The sequence below is a fragment of the Macaca fascicularis genome, chromosome 10, assembly GCF_037993035.2.
Source record: "Macaca fascicularis isolate 582-1 chromosome 10, T2T-MFA8v1.1".
NCBI lineage: Eukaryota > Metazoa > Chordata > Mammalia > Primates > Cercopithecidae > Macaca > Macaca fascicularis.
The window spans coordinates 69,817,511-69,833,872 of NC_088384.1; the positions used below are offsets into that span (position 1 = coordinate 69,817,511).

A 16,362-nucleotide genomic window follows, 5' to 3' on the forward strand; every position below is an offset into this window, starting at 1 on the left:
AGGCAACCCAACCTAAAACAGGTGTTATTTGTCTCTAGAGAAGAGCAATTGGAAACTGATTATCCCATCCCTCTGCACAGTGTCTGAGGCCTATTGACTATATTCATGTCATCGCTGGTGATACAGAATATGGGCCTCATTCCATCTTGTGGGCTCAGTCACTCTCACTTCTTTTGCTTTCTTTAAAAAGCCCTTAAGAAGTTATTGTAAAGATAGATCTAGGCTGGGGACCACTTTGACATTAAGGGCATGGTAGAGGAGCCTGGAATTTGAGTCCCAAGAAGGAGCCTCATCGGCAGGACAACAAGGGCTGGTGTGTTCCTGTCTGTGTGAATCTTCCATGGCAGCTGTCGTATCTGTTTCTCCCAGGAGCCCCACGGTCATGGGGAAGGCCTTAGTGACTAAGACCAAGGGAGGGAAAATGACAGCGAGGCTGAGAAGGGGAAACTAGAACACAGGCCACCGACTGCCCAGGCTAAAAGTCTTACTTTAGAGTGAGTGTTGTGCATTTGTGAGACAGCGTGCAAGGGAGAGATGGAGGGAGACTGAAAGAAATATTCCATGCACCTTGGAAAGCTGAAAGACAGGTGGGAGTAGGGACAAACACACAAACTTGTGTTAAGAATCACACATTTTCCTAGAAGCCTTGGGCACTGGGGTGTGCCTGGCGGTCAGAGGCCATGCTGGCTTTGGAGCATCAGCATCACCACACAGTTGTCCTGCTTGGGGGCAAGAGCATTGGTTTTGTGTATTCTTATTTCAGCCAGGTTTCCATAGCCCCTGAGGGTGATTCTTCAGAGATACAGGCAGAGGACCACAGTTAGCAGCCAATGCCCGCAGCAGCTGGAGTCAGCTCGGAGTCCCTAGGTGGTGCACAGCCCAGGGACTGTCACCATCTACCGAAGCCCCCTTAGCCATGGTGTGCTTGAAGGTCATCTCAGGTTTGGTCCAATCTATATTTCTCTCCTTCCATCAAAAGAGATCATCCCAGCACTAGAACAACTCTTTTCACGTTGGCCGGGAGTCTGGCTTTTTTTTTAACCACCATGGATAGACGGCCAGCTAGAAAAACCGCCCAATCCTGCCCTGCCATGTGAACTGCTTCCTGCACAAGAGCTGGGTCCCCTGAGAGAGGAGACATGGGGCTGGACTCTTCTGAGAATGTTAAGTTACTATGAAATTAAATTAAAACCATGCTGTGAATTCCAGAGGCAGCGAACTTGGTAGAGAAAGAACACCATTCTCCCCTCACAGGTAAGGTTTTTGCCTGGCATCATGGCATTGGGGGAGCCTAAGAACAGTATTTTCCAGATGTTTCTTGTTTCTCTCTATTTTTTTGCTCACTTGTATTTTCTGATTTTCTTACAGTGACCATGTATTGCTTTTATAAGAAAAGGAATACAACATTCTTATTTTAAAGCAAAAAGGAGATACATGCTCAGGAACTAAGTGTCAATTTATAAGAAGGTTAAATAGGAGGAGGTTGGTGGTGGAACAAAAAGAGGCTCTGCAGAAATATTTTAAATAGTCATAGGGTGTTAGTTTCCAGGTCATGATCTGGAGCTCATTTGCTGCAGAAAATGAAGCATGCTTTCTGGAGGTTTAAGAGTTCTTAGGTCGGGAGCGGTGGCTCACGCCTGTAATCCCAGCACTTTGGAAGGCCAAGGCGGGCGGATCACAAGGTCAGGAGTTCAAGACCAGCCTGACCAACATGCAGAAACCCCGTCTCTACTAAAAATACAAAAATTAGCCAGGCATGGTGGTGTGTACCTGTAATCCCAGCTACTCAGGAGGCTGAGGCAGGAGAATTGCTTGAACGTGGGAGGTGGAGATTGCAGTGAGCTGAAATCACGCCACTACACTCCAGCCTGGGTGACACAGCAAGACTTGATCTCCAAAAAAAAAAAAAAAAAAAAAAGGAGTTCTTCTTTGACCTATTAGAGATAATACGCAAAAGCCTAGTGTTCAAGTCCTATAAAAGACAAACGTAGGGGTGTGGGGTGGCTTGTATCTTTATTTTATTGCACATCGTTGCGAGTAAGTGTTTAAACTGCCTTGTGTCAAGAAATAGGTGTTGCTTCCCAGGAGGCCCTGGGGAATGCTTCTTGTGTTATGAATCTTCAACTACATGATAAAGTTATGAAGCTGTGGCCTGGTGTGGTGGCTCATGCCTGTAATCGCAACACTTTGGGAGGCCAAGGCAGGCAGATCACCTGAGGTCAGGAGTTCGACACCAGCCTGGTCAACATGGTGAAACCCGGCTCTACTAAAAATACAAAAATTAGCCGGGTGTGGTAACAGACGCCTGTAGTCCCAGCTACTAGGGAGGCTGAGGCAGGAGAATAGCTTCAACCTAGGCGGTGGAGGTTGCAGTGAGCCAAGATTGTGCCACTGCACTCCAGCCTGGGTGGCAGAGTAAGACTCTATCTCAAAAAAAAAAAAAAAAAAAAAAAAAAAAAAAAAAAAAGAAAGAAAGAAAGAAAAGAAGTTATAAAGCTGTGATTGTTTTGATAGAATAATCACAATAGTAACAATGACTCTTTCTCAAGTGCCTAAAATGCCTGCTTTTGTGGCAGTCACATGAGGACACTCAGCAGGTAGCCATGGTGAGGTTTTCTCCTCTCCCTGTAGCAGAGTCAGGTGGGCATGAGCTCGTGCAGGAAGACTCTGCAGCTCGGGAGTGCTGGTCCACGGTCCCCCAGGTGGCACAGGGCTGAGCACACACTAACCTCTCCCTCCCATGCTGCTTCCGGCATTGATACCAGGTTTTAACATTTATTTCAAAATTCACTTAAACTTCAGAGCCGGATCACATATTTTGGCACAGCCTTAAAGGAGGTCAGTGAATAGTCCCCTCAGGGTGCCCAGAAGGGCTGGGGGCAGACTGTGCTGGACAGGTCACTCCGGGCTGGCTGATGGGGCCGGCCTGGGCTGGCTCCGCTCATTGCACACACAGCTGGTGCAGCTGGTCACAGCCAGGTGTATTTTCCCCTTTGATTGTAGCTGAGCATCCTTCACTGACTCTCTTGATAAAGCCTCTTTAGAAAATTGCTTTTCAAATTGACTCCCTCTCCGGGAAGATTAATGCCGAGGAAACCCACAAACCTGACAATCACCACTCACTCCACCTTGGAAGCTGTTTCTGTGTAGCCCTGCACATTATGGAGAGTGGCGATTGCCACAGCTGTTGATTCCTCGATCCTACCACCCCACGAGTGTGCTTCGTGGTCATAAGGGCCTCCTCTGCCAAGCGGCACAGCCAGCCCCGGGACTGCCCTCCAAATCTCCCTGTGTAGCCTCTGTGTTCTTCAACAAGTATATTTGCCCTAGACCTAACTCATCTGCATCTGAGAACAAGTTCCAGTGTGGGGGTGGATGAGTGACCAGAGGGCACTGAGAGGAGGCAGAGCCCTTCCGACCAAGGCAGAGCCTCCTTGCCACGTTTGCCTGGCTGGCCCACCCGTCCTATTGCCACCAGTCAGACATTTCCCTTGTGTCCAGCTGATGCTGGCTGAATATTTTCATTCCCTCATTCATTTAAAAAATATTTATCACCTGTCTACTAAATGCCCGGTACCATTCTAGGCACTAGGGGTACACCAGTGAATACGACAGACAAGGGCCCAGTCTTTTGGGAGGGCCCAGCTGAGTTAGTGCTGAAATAGCTCTCCCGTTTCTCTTCATTGAAAACACTGCATTGATCTTGCATAAAGTTCCTGGCTAGTTGTGAGATGTTGGGATGATCACATCTCCGGACCTCAGATTCCTTAGAGGGACTCGGACAACATTATTTCCAGTGTTCCCTCTGGCCTTAAATTCCACATGTATGCAGATTATGATGGAATGCTAAGCATATTCAGAAACTGGGAGATAAATGCCGTTCATCTCAGTATACATCCTCATTCCTCTCTCTCCTCTCCCACAGTGCTCCCCTCCTGCCCTCTCTCATAATCACATGGTGCTTGACGATCATTAGAGGTCTATCTTGCTTGTCCAGTGCAATCTCAGAAAATAAAGCCTGGTATCGACATGTACCTTGACTAAGAGGGCCTCAGTATATTCCAAGTTAACTCTTCCCCTAAATATTGCAATGGCGCCAACTTTTTGTTAATTGTAAATATTGCTTATATGCAACTAAATGTAGATATTGTGCCAGTTGCGCTGCCTGTGGGGGACATTCCAGCCCCCACCCGCTGCTTGCAGAGTGTCTGTAAAGGCACAGACATCGTAAGTCTTTTTCCTTTTGCAATAAGGGAAGGAGGTTCCAGGCCCCAGGGCCTTGTGGAATGGATAAGGACATAGGAGTAAAGGCCATTTGCTTTATTTGTCTGATCCTGTTTTCTCACCTAAATTAAGACTAGGAATGCCAACCTCCTGGGATTAAATGAGATAGTGGAAGTAAAGGGCTAGCAGTGACTGTCCGAGAGAAGTTCTTAGCAGTAGTTCTTACTATCACCCTCCCAAGGCTGCCTTTAGGCTTCTGGGATGCTGCAATTGGATGTCATGCTGGGGGAAGGCATGAGGCTATAAAATGGACCAGCCAGCCTTTCTTGTAGTCTCATCTTCTTGACACCCCTTCATAGAGTTTATGTTATTAAATCTCCACTTCCCATTCAGTTTGCACAATTCAGCATCCCTCCTGCTAAGATGTAACTACCAGACGTGCCTTAGACCTGGCTGCCCGTAGCCGGGTGCGGTAGCTCATGCCTGTAATCTCAGCACTTTGGGAGGCCAAGGTGGCTGGATCACGAGGTCAGGAGTTCAAGACCAGCCTGGCCAAGATGGTGAAACCCCGTCTCTACTAAAAATACAAAAAAATTAGCTGCGTGTGGTGGCATGCACCTGTAATCCCAGCTACTCCAGAGGCTGAGGCAGAGAATTGCTTAAAAACCTGGAGGGGCGGAGGTTGCAGTGAGCTGAGATCGTGCCACTGCACTCCAGCCTGGGCGACAGAGTGAAACTCCGTCTCAAAGAAAAAAAAAAGACCTAGCTGTCCAAGATGGTAGCCACTAGCCACATGTTGCTATTTAAATTTAAATTAATTAGAATGAAATGGGATGAAAACTTTAGTTTCTTAATCACAGTCACCCCCTTTCTAGCACTCAATAGCCACAAGCTATTGTACTGGACAGTGCAGAACATTTTCACCGCTGTAGAAAGTCGCTGCGCTTCCAAACTTCTCAACAAATGATTCTGAGCTCTAACAAGGGAAATAGTTGTCAATGCCCATTTCATGCTGACTTTGGGTAAAGTTAGTTATGATGAGTAGGGTTTAGCCTTAAATCCCTCATTTGGACAGTGGTTTCCAGTCTCATCTTTGTTCATTCCCAAAAGACATTGTAGACCTTGGCACTGTAGACCAGTGACAGGGCCTCTGGAATGCCAGTGATGGGGTTTGGGAGATGGGAGCACCCACTAGGTGGGTGTTTCAGAATCCCCAGGGGAATGTTTACTGGAACTCCCTCCCCTACCCAAGCCTCACCTTCTCCAGGGGGAGTCACTGAGATACCTGAGAGCCCACCGTGAGGGGTCAAAGTGACTGGGCTCAGATCCCAATTTGGCTGCTTAGTAGCTGGATGACATTTGGCATACCCTTGACCTTCCCCAGCCTCCTCTCATCAGTAATGGCACTGTGAGCTCACAGCAGGGCTGCTCTCACATACGGCCTGACGTAGGACCTGTGTGCACAGTTGCTGATTAAGGTCAAGGTTAGGTAGTGAAAAGAGCCTGGGGTTTGGATTTAGATGGGCTTCACTTCAAGTCCTGCTCTGCCCTTTGTGACTCTGAGCACATTTTTTATTTTTTATTCCTTTCTGGATCTCAGCTTCCTTGTGTATAAAAAGTAATAATGATAGGACACACCTCCTGGGCTTACAAGGATTAAATGCAATAATGTAAATGGACCTAGCATATACCACATCTAGTCGGTGCTTCTCCCTGATACACAGCATGGGACCAGTTTGTTGTTAAGGCTGCAAAATATTCACCCCCACGCCCACCTCGACTGTGTGAGTGTAAGGCACACCCTCAACAATAGGGTGGCTGTGAAGCTTATGTGTATGAAAGCACATAGCATGCAGTCGGCACTCCATAAAAGCGACTTCCAGTCTTCACTTACACTTACAGCCTCTGTGGCCTTGACCGTGTCAACCAACTTGTTTAGAGCTCAGAGAAACCTGTCTTACCGAGAGGAGGGATGCGGGAGTGAATAGAAATGATGGGTGGACACAGCAGCTTTGGAAAATGGTGAGGAACTGTGCAGAGTAGCTATTTTTATTATAGGACATTTATAACATCACTTGGGACTTGGGCAGCTCTGTGTTTTTAGATTATATAGGGCTTGGGCTGAAGCTTTATTTTTTCCATGTGGTGCTGATTAAAGTGAGGCCTTCTAAAATCATGGACTGTTTCAAGGAAAAAAGTACTCAGCTTGGCAGTAATCCACTTGGTGCACTTTCTAGGGGCTCAGTGAGTAAACAATGAGGATGCTCACTCATGGGAAGATACTTGTCCATGGGAGGACGCTGGCCCATGGGAGGATGCTGACCTATAGTGGGCTGCCCGTCTATGGCAGGACGCTGGCCCATGGGAGGATGGGCATCCCCAGGGCACATGCTTGTCCACTGGAGGATATTTTAGGCTGAGAGGATACACGATTTGGAATTTGCATAAAAATCAGACAATTATTTCACCAAAAATTCTAGGAGATTGCCGTCATTTTTTATTCTACAGATGTGAGCTAGGAGTGTTCACATCTAGTCATGGATGAGAAGGAGAGGCAATGTTACATTTATTAAGTGCCTACTGTGTGCCTGCTGTAGACTTGTGTGTTACTAAAGTCTCCCAGCAGCCTGAGGAGGAAAGACATTAGCTCCATTTTACTTGTGAGGAAAGAGAAAAAAATCTCTTATTTTGGGGCCCATTGGGATAGAATTCAGGGGTCTAATAATTTCAATGGAAAAAACCCCACGTCTTAATTTTCACTAGCTTATAACAGAAATTTTTCTTCTCTTTTGATTATGAATGCAGGCCACAAAGCACAGTGGCATCGGACTTCATCATCAAAGAGCTGGCAGATTTTCATGTCCCACCATAGCAACTGCATGGATCTTGCAGCAGCAGTTAGTCATCACTGCTGCTCTGAAATTGTTGTGGCCATTAGACTTGCCACTAGAGCTTTTTACTTAATGTGCTGACAAGGGGACATATATTTCAGCATGAATTTGTTTTCTAAAACATTTTTGTAATTGGTTTCAACATAATTGGTTTCCTTTGCAATCCCGTATATTTTATCTAATGAATTTGCAAAACATTAGACTGAGATGGAGCCCATAGACGTCACCATGCTGTCAAAGGGAGACAGGGCACAAAGGTTGAGAATTGCTAACGTAGAGGGTCAGAAAGGTCAAAAGTATTGTCTAAGTTGGTGAAGTCAAGACCGGAATTCAGGTCTGAGTAACTGAGTAGAAGAGATGCAGGGAGTCTAGCACCAATGAAGAGTGGCTAGAAGGATAAAGTCTGAGAGGGGTTGGACTCTGGCCAAGCTCAATGATGCTCAGAAATATGGCCCTGGCAGGGAATGCATTTTACCACCATTTAAATGACGTAAGCCACGGAGGTGTATTCTCAAGATAGAATGAGAATGAATGAGCTATGACTACACACAGTGACCTGGATGAATCTCACAAGCCTCATGCTGAGAAAAAGAAACTGGACACAGTCCAGTCCGAGAACTGGTGAAACACATCTGCAGAGAAAGGAATAAAAACAAAGGGTGTCTGTGGAGCGTGTGGACGAACTGGAAGTGGGCATGAAGAATCTTCCTGGGTTGATGGAATGCCTCATCTCTTGATTCAGTGGTAGTTACCAGGGTGTATACATTTATCAACACTCAAATGACACACTTAAGTTCTGTGTATTTCATGATATGTAAATAATACCTCAGTGATAATAATACAAATTACTATCTCCATTTTACTAGTGCATCAAGGAGGACAGAGAGAAATTAAGAAGTATCCTTACTGACCAATCCCCTTGCCAAGGTGGGGCAGTTGGAAGGGAAGTGGGTGCAGTTGACCAACGCTGTGGTTTCTGTGTGGGGAACCACTCACACAAATCCCTCCAAGTGGGAATCCATCTCACTCATAGGAAAATCAAGTCCTTAGATTGTCCCACAAGTAGAATGTTAAAAAAATTGTGTAATAGTCATACACTGGAACACTCTTCAGCAATGATAAAAAGCTATAAGTACACATTAAACATGATTGGATCTCACGAACATAATTCCAAACAAAATAATCTAGTTTGTAAAATAGGACATAGTGTATGAGTCTAGTAAGTATGGAACAGGCAAATAAGCTATGGAGTTAGAAGTAAGAATATGGCTACGCTGGCGTGGGGATGATAATGGCAGTGGTCATGGGGGAAGGCCTTTGGGGATGCTAGTCATGTTCTCCTTATTGAGCTGGGTAATGCTTATAGTGGTTGATTTGTGCCCTTAGAAATAATTGCATACACCACTGAAACACTTAAGACTCAAAACCAAAAACAAGGGTTCTGTGTTCTATGTAAATGGTGCCCCCTGGATTTGTGCAAACCTGCAGCTCTGCTTGGAAGCTGGTTGTCCCTGAGTCAAATCCAGGCTGAGAACTGTGGCTCACACTGTAATCCCAGTACTTTGGGAGGCCAAGGCCGAAGGATCACTTGAGCCCAGGAGTTTGAGACCAGCTTGGACAACATAGTGAAGCTTTGTCTCTACAAAAAATAAAAAAAAATTAGCCGGGTGTGGTGGTGCACGCCTGTGGCCCTAGCTACTTGGAAGTCTGAGGCAGGAGGATTATTGAGACCAGGAGTTCAAGGCTGCAGTGAGCTATGATCATGCCACTGCACTCCAGCCTGGATGACAAAGTGAGACTTTGTCTCAAAAAAACAAACAAACAAAAAATCCAGTTGACCCAAACATGAAGAGGGAATGTGATATTATGCCAATGCCATGGAGCCATCTCAGGGGCACTTTCCACATGCAGCAGATGGACCACTACCCGCACTTACTCAGGGTCCTGCACGGAGCCTCCCACACAGTGGAATCTCTCGGGCACGGTTTTCCAGTCTTTAGCCATTTTCACCATGGCGCCTGCATCAAGGACCCCGTAGCCAAAGAGGTGATTAAATTCCAGGCCGACCCCGTTGCGCCGCCACTGATGAACTTCGTCGTGAAGCTGGTTCCGTTTGGAGGTGAGCACAGTCAGATGCTGCATGTCCCGCCAGGTCAGACCCAGGCTGGATACAGGAAGCAGAGAGCGAGAGGGCAAGGGCAAGAGGCAGGGTGAGAGAGAGAGAGAGAAGCACAATGATTAACAGAAATATCACCCAGGACACAGACCTTTCGTAAGATTTTGGAATCTCTGTGAACTCTCAAATTCAAGGGAGGGTGTCCATGCACTATTCAGAACCATTCTATATGTCCATTAAAGAAATCTTGCTTTTCTTACTTAAATAAATTGATTTCAAAAGTCTATTTTTTTTTTTTTTTTTTTTGAGACGGAGTCTCGCTCTGTCCCCCAGGCTGGAGCGTAGTGGCCGGATCTCAGCTCACTGCAAGCTCCGCCTCCCGGGTTTACGCCATTCTCCTGCCTCAGCCTCCCGAGTAGCTGGGACTACAGGCGCCCGCCACCTCGCCCGGCTAGTTTTTTGTATTTTTTTAAAGTAGAGACGGGGTTTCACCGTGTTAGCCAGGATGGTCTCGATCTCCTGACCTCGGGATCCGCCCGTCTCGGCCTCCCAAAGTGCTGGGATTACAGGCTTGAGCCACCGCACCCGGCCCAAAAGTCTATTCTAACACACACACTGGAATGGCTAAAATGAAAAAGACTGACAATGTTAAGTGTTGAAGAAGATGTGGAGCAACTGGAACACATGTACTTTGTTGATGAGTGTGCAAGCTATTTCCAAACTGGAACACTGTTTGGCTGTATCTTCTAAAGTTAAGCTTAAGCTATGGCCTGGAAATTCTATTCCTAGGCATATACCTGACCAAATGTGTACATATTAACCAGAATGCTCCTAGCCCCAAACTGTGAAACCCCCACATGCCATCCAAAAAATAATGAGTAAACTAATTGAGGTGTAACTTACAGAACGTGGGGTACTATAAGGCAGTGAGAATGAATGAACTCCAGGTACTCTGAATAATATGGAAAAATCTCACAAATACCATGTTGGCCTAAAGAAGCCAGGCAGAAAACAGAACATAAAGTATGATTCCATTATTAGTCATTAGTCATTAGAATGACTAATCTATGCTGTTGGAGGTCATATTAGTGGTCAGTCTTGTGGGGCAGTGACTGGAAGGGGATACAGGGAGCTTCTGGGTGCTGGTCATGCTGTTTCTTCATCTGGGAACTGGTACCCGGGTGTGTTCCATTTTTGAAAATGAGGGTACTAGTTATTCAAGGGTAGAGAAATTATATTCAGCATATTTATATCCTTAGTGTCCAGGATGGTCCTTGGCACAATTGTTTGTTCAGTGAATAAACTAGTCTTCTTGTAAATGTTATTTTTGGAAATTAGTGTCTGTTACTACTCATTGTCTATATTTTTCAAATTGCAAGTCATGATTTGTTTTTGAGCCAGGTTATCGCACAGGTTATCTATCTGGACTGCACATGAAAATTTTCTTCTAGGGACGTTGGAAGTCTCACTGCTAGGGCCTCATCCCAGACCAAGTAAATCAGAATCTCTGGGAGTGAGACCCAGGCATTGGAAATTGTTAACACTTCTCAGACCATTCCAACAGACAGCCAATGTTGAGAACCAGTGATTTAATGATTGGTGTTATCATTTTAAAAAATGAACGGAGCAGAATAAAAAAGGATAGAAGTGTGCACTGCACATAATACAGGAAGCTATTTTTTCATGAAACAGTTGGAGGGTAGGTGTGTGTGTGTGCTGACCTGCAGTGCAAAGTTTATTACTCACTGAGGGTTCTGGTCAAAAAGTTGGCAAAACCTTGCACTATAGTTCTCTTCAGAAGTCAAACAATTCAAAGGACTGGGAGCAACATAACTTATTTGATAAAATTTCAACATATGCAAAGTTCATTGGTTGGAAGATCTGAATCAGAATCAAGAGTTCAAATGATCCATGTGCTCTTGAATGCAGACCTTCCTCTATTAAGAAGCAAGTTCCACACTTGGACACAGGGCGGGGAACATCACACACCGGGGCCTGTTGTGGGGTTGGGGGAGGGGGAGGGATAGCATTAGGAGAAATACTTCATGTAAATGACGAGTTAATGGGCACAGCAAATCAATATGGCACGTGTATACCTATGTAACAAACCTGCACATTGTGCACATGTACCCTAGAACTTAAAGTACAATAAAAAAAAGAAAAGAAAAAAAAAAAGAAGCAAGTTGCAAGGAAGGTCAATGCTTATTTGAGGAGATTCAGAACGTGTCTTGGACATATGGTCCCTCAGGACCTGAGAAAATGGTGTAAAAGTTCCTTAAGTTGATTATGGCTAAAAACTTGAGTGTTTCGCTGGAAGGGGATTCTGAGTTTATTAATCTCAGAAGTGTTGACAAATGAGGATCTAAATGACCCGAGGGCTGGCTAGCAGGTTTCTTATTTCTCATCTTTGTCATGAAAATGCGCTGTTCTTCTGATGCCTGGAGAAAGGCTCTCTTAAATGTTTCTCTGCAGATTTATTCTCATGGGCTGCATTTTAGAAAAAAAGAGAGAGAGAGAGTGACAGAGAAATAATGTTTCGGAACAGAGAACTTTTCACTTTTGAGATAAATCAGAGCATAGTCCACTCTCCAGTGTAATTGAGTCTGTGACACTGTTTGACCTGCTATTTGCATATGTCTGAAGTGTAAAACCAGGTTCCTTCTAGTATCCTTTCTGGACAATTTAGGAATTGACAGAATGTAGTATTCTGTAAAATAGGTATTTCATCAACTTGCTTTAAGTTTTAATTGTACCATAGCAGCCCAAGAATTACAGGTGATAGTTATTAAATAATTAAAAAATAAATTTATGGAGTATCTGTAATATACAGGTCACTGTTTTGGAGACTGTAGGAGAAGAAATGTGACATGTTATTCCCTGTTCTCAAATGTTTTATATAATAGTTGGGAAAATAAGATGCAGATATATGAGAAGGTACTGTACAATGAAGTGATTTTATGGATGTCTGTTGAGTGTCTACCACATCCAGGCATCATGCTAACTCTGGGCATGTCGGATGAACGTCCCTGTCTCCAAAAGCTGATAGCCCCTAGGGACAGAGGGATAACTCAGTATTGAAAATGTGAGGGCTGTCATGATAGGGGGAGCTCAGGATGCTGAGGGAGCCATCAGTGGAGTCCCTGTGTTATCCTAGTCAGGAGTCCTCACTGTGATCCTCAATCCCCCTGTGTCAGGACCATGAGTGACATAAGTGAATTTCCTATTCTCCTGAATCAGCATCTTGGAGGTCATGGGCCTGAGAATTTGCTTTTAACCCAAATGATTCTTCTGTACAGTGATGTTTGAGAACATTGATAGTCTGGGACAGTGGTTCTCAACCTTGTCTGCACATTGGAATCATCTGGGAATGGTAAAAAAAAAATGATGTCCAGGCTCAGAGGTTTTGATTCCATGGATTCCTCCAAACATTTAGTATTTTCAATATGCAACAAACCTCGTTCAGGGCAGAGCTTCCTGACTTCCTGGAGAGCACTGGTGGGGGCGGGGGTGCTGGTGAAAAATACAGCTTTTCAGGGGTTCCCCTGGAGATTCTGAGTCTATGGCTCTGCAGTGGTCTTAGGGTATCTGTGTTTTTAACAAGCACTCCGGGATTCTGATCATCAGGAAATTTGAGAAACTGGGGTCCAGGGGTCAGCAAGGATCTCTTAGGAAGTGGCTGACTAGGAGACTGACCTTTTGTTTAATGTTTAATTTTTACTTTCTGTGGATACACAGTAGGTGTCTATATTTAGGGGGCACATGAGATGTTTGGATACAGGCATGCAATGCATAATCATCACATCAGGGTAAATGGGGTATCCATCACCTCAAGCATTTATCCTTTGTAGGAACCTGACTTCTAACAGGAAGGATTGTTTTTCTCGTGTGAAAGGCTGTTCCCTCACCATTCTCTTTCAGAGCACAGTACTTCTATTTACAGCATCAAGCTCCCCTGAACCCAATTCACATTTTCCTCCTCATGATCAAGGCAGCAAAGGGAATTTAAAGTCAGCCTATGCATCTTTAGAGAAATTGAAAATGGAAATGTTTTAAAGATGATGCTGTAGTCTTAAGGTTGGAGGAATCACTTCTACTAACATCTGGTAAATTCTAAAAGACAACAGGAGAATTCTAATCTCTTTACTTGTTGGATCTGATCTTTATCTGAACAATGTAAACTGTGTGACCTGGAGCAAGTTGTTTCACTTCTCTGGGTCTCGTTCTCTTCATCCATAAGAGATGTTTGGAGTCGTAAAAGATCCATTTATTTTCTTTCATTTTAAAAATTCTGAGTCTATTCTCTAAATTTTGGTAGGATTAAAAAATAATTTCAAAGGTTGGATTATTTCCAGTCTGAGAAAAATAATGCATTTATGAGTCAAGCTGGCATTTTCTCCATAGCCTTTGTTTGCTTCTATGAACGTGACAGAAAATTCAGTTTTCATGACTCCCTGGTGTAGTGGTGGTGTGGAAAATCTCATCTCAAAGGAAGTGAAACCTGATTTTGTGCATCATGTTTGAGGAAGAGCTAACTCATTCACTGCAGCCCATTGCCATGGCAGAATGAGTGGTGAGTGTCATAGGCAAGATGGTGGCAGGGCCTTTTCTGTGTTCCATAGAGAGCCCGGTGGAACACAGGCATCCTAAAGCTTAAAGCCAACTGTGTGAACTTGGATAAGTTACTTTAACAATTCGAGCTCTAGCCTTGACATCTTTAAAATGGGCATAAGGCCTTATAGGTTTGTTGCAGGATGTAAATGTAAATTATGTATATAAAGTACCTAGCACAGTGGTGGACACTGAATAAAAAGACTTTATTATTATTAATAATAACATATCACATATATCAGAAGTTAAAGCAAGTTAGGTTACTATCTCCTAAGTATTGATCACAATATTTAAAGCTATGTAAATGAACGTTCTTCAGCTTTAAGGCATATTCAACCTTAAAAATCATCAGACATCCAATTAAAATATAAACTTTCCTAAAAAAAATATTTCAGAAGCAGAGCTAAAATATTCCAGGAAGTCATTTGAACCTTACTGATGATCTAACTTGCTACATTTTGTAGATAAGACAATAGAGATCCAGAGAAGATGAGTGATTGTCCACTTAGATGTCAGAAGACATTAGCAGTTGTCTTTCCCCCCATATCTATCTTTTCTCCTTCCTTATTAAGAAAACTTCAATTTTATTCAGAACAGCAATGCATTCAGCTATAAAACTACATTTCCCAGCCTCCCTTGAAGTGTGGGGGTGGTCATGTGACAGCTCTAGCCAGTGAGAAATAAGCAAAAGCCACTGGGTGGGGCTCCTTGGAAAAGCCCTTCAACATGGCTGACTCAGCTGGTTTCTTTCTTTTCTCTTTTTTTCTTTTCTTTTCTTTTTTTATGTATTTTATTTTTCTTTTCTTTTCTTTCTTTCTTTTTCTTTCTTCTCTTTTTTCCTTTTTCTCTTTCTTTCTCTCTCTTCTCTCTCTCTCTTTCTTTTAAATATTTTTTATTTTTTTTTGCCCTTTGTGCTTCTCCTTTTCCTGCCTGAAATGCAAACATGATGGCTGGAGTTCCAGCACATCTAGAGAACATGAAAGTGGCAGAACAAAGGAGCAGAAAGCTAGAAAGAGCTGGATTCCTTGATTCACAATGGTACCCCAGTACCCTAAACCAGCCCTGAGTTCCTTATCTTTGTATTTTCTTTCACATGACAGAAAAATAAACCCTTGTCTCTGTTATTATTTGGATATTATTATTTGGATTTGCTGTTTCATGCAGAAACAGTAAGTCTTGACTGAATAGCAATGCGTAATCAGAGGCAGAAGCCAGCTACCAACACTCTGCACCCAGAGTCACAGATTCACAGAGCTATTGCCTTATTGGTCATCCTCACACCCTAGTCTACAGATCAGCGACAGGCTGGCAGCTTAAGTATTCCTGGGGAACAGGCATTGAAAAGTCAGGTTCCTGGGCCACCCATCCCTAGGGATTTGTATTCAGTGAGGCTTGGGTGGGACTTGGGAATGTATTTTTTCAAAAACTGTCCCCAGTGTGCTCCATTTCACTAGCTATGAGGGAAATGCAAATTAAAACTACAATGTGACTCCACTGCACATCCATAAGAATGCTAAAATGTAGAAGACTAATAATACCACATTTTGGCAAGGATGTGGAGCAACTGTAATTCTCATATACTGCTCAAGGTAGGGTCAATGGGTACACCCAATTCAGGAAACTATTTGGCGGTATCTACTAGAATTGCACATATGTATATTAATGACGCAACGTTTTGACTTCCTAGTAGACACTCAACAGAAATGCATCTGTATGTTCACCAAAAGACATATACAAGAATGTTCCTAACAATATCACTCACAGTAGCCCCAAATGGAAACAATCCAAATATTCATTTATACAATGGAGTGATATTCAACAATGAGAATGAATGATCTGTAACTATATACAGCAACATCTCTTGCTCTGCTGAGCAACAGGGCACATAAATAGTCTGTTTCTTGATTTAGGTGCTGGCTATGTGGGTCTGTTCATTTTGTTAAAATGTCATGGAGCCACACCTAATGAATTTCTTTGTATATACTACACTAACTAAAGAGTTTACATTAAAAATCCATCCCCTGGAAAGTCACTTTTGGAATCATTGTTCCAGTCCAGCATGTGGACCACTTTACTCCAGGTGATTTTCTGGAGTCAAAAATTCATCTCCTTATGACATCTACCCCTCGAGCCTAGCTCACCTTCTAAAACCACAGAGAAAGCACCAGATCATATGAGAGAAACCTAAATATTCAAAGGTGGCAGTCATCCCTCACTAAAATTCTTTGAAAAATCTCTGATATTGGTGACACTGGGAGATGGGAGCAATATTTCCTGTGACTCAAGTAGGCATTTTCAAGCATTGGGCAGAAAAGTATATTATGATATTAAACTACAAAGTGACAACTGGTTAGGAGAGAGAGGTGGTTTTCTTTTCCTCCCCTGCAGTCGTGATGGGGGAAGTGTTATTCTCTCTCTTTCAAGGTCCTGATGGACATACATTTAGATAATTTGTTGTTATGCATGAGGACTTCCTGTAACCTTATCTCAAGAAGAGAGAGAGATGAGCTATGGGACTGCTCT

The 16,362-nt window shown here is 43.7% G+C and overlaps 1 protein-coding gene across 1 annotated transcript in view; it reads right to left on the reverse strand.

The window, feature by feature from the left end:
- Positions 1-16,362, reverse strand: part of PCSK2 (proprotein convertase subtilisin/kexin type 2) — a 253,105-nt gene that overhangs the window by 6,441 nt on the left and 230,302 nt on the right. Inside the window, exon 11 of the mRNA XM_005568299.5 lies at positions 9,052-9,279. Coding sequence (XP_005568356.1) covers positions 9,052-9,279 — 228 coding nt within the window. The remainder of the gene's footprint in view (positions 1-9,051; positions 9,280-16,362) is intronic.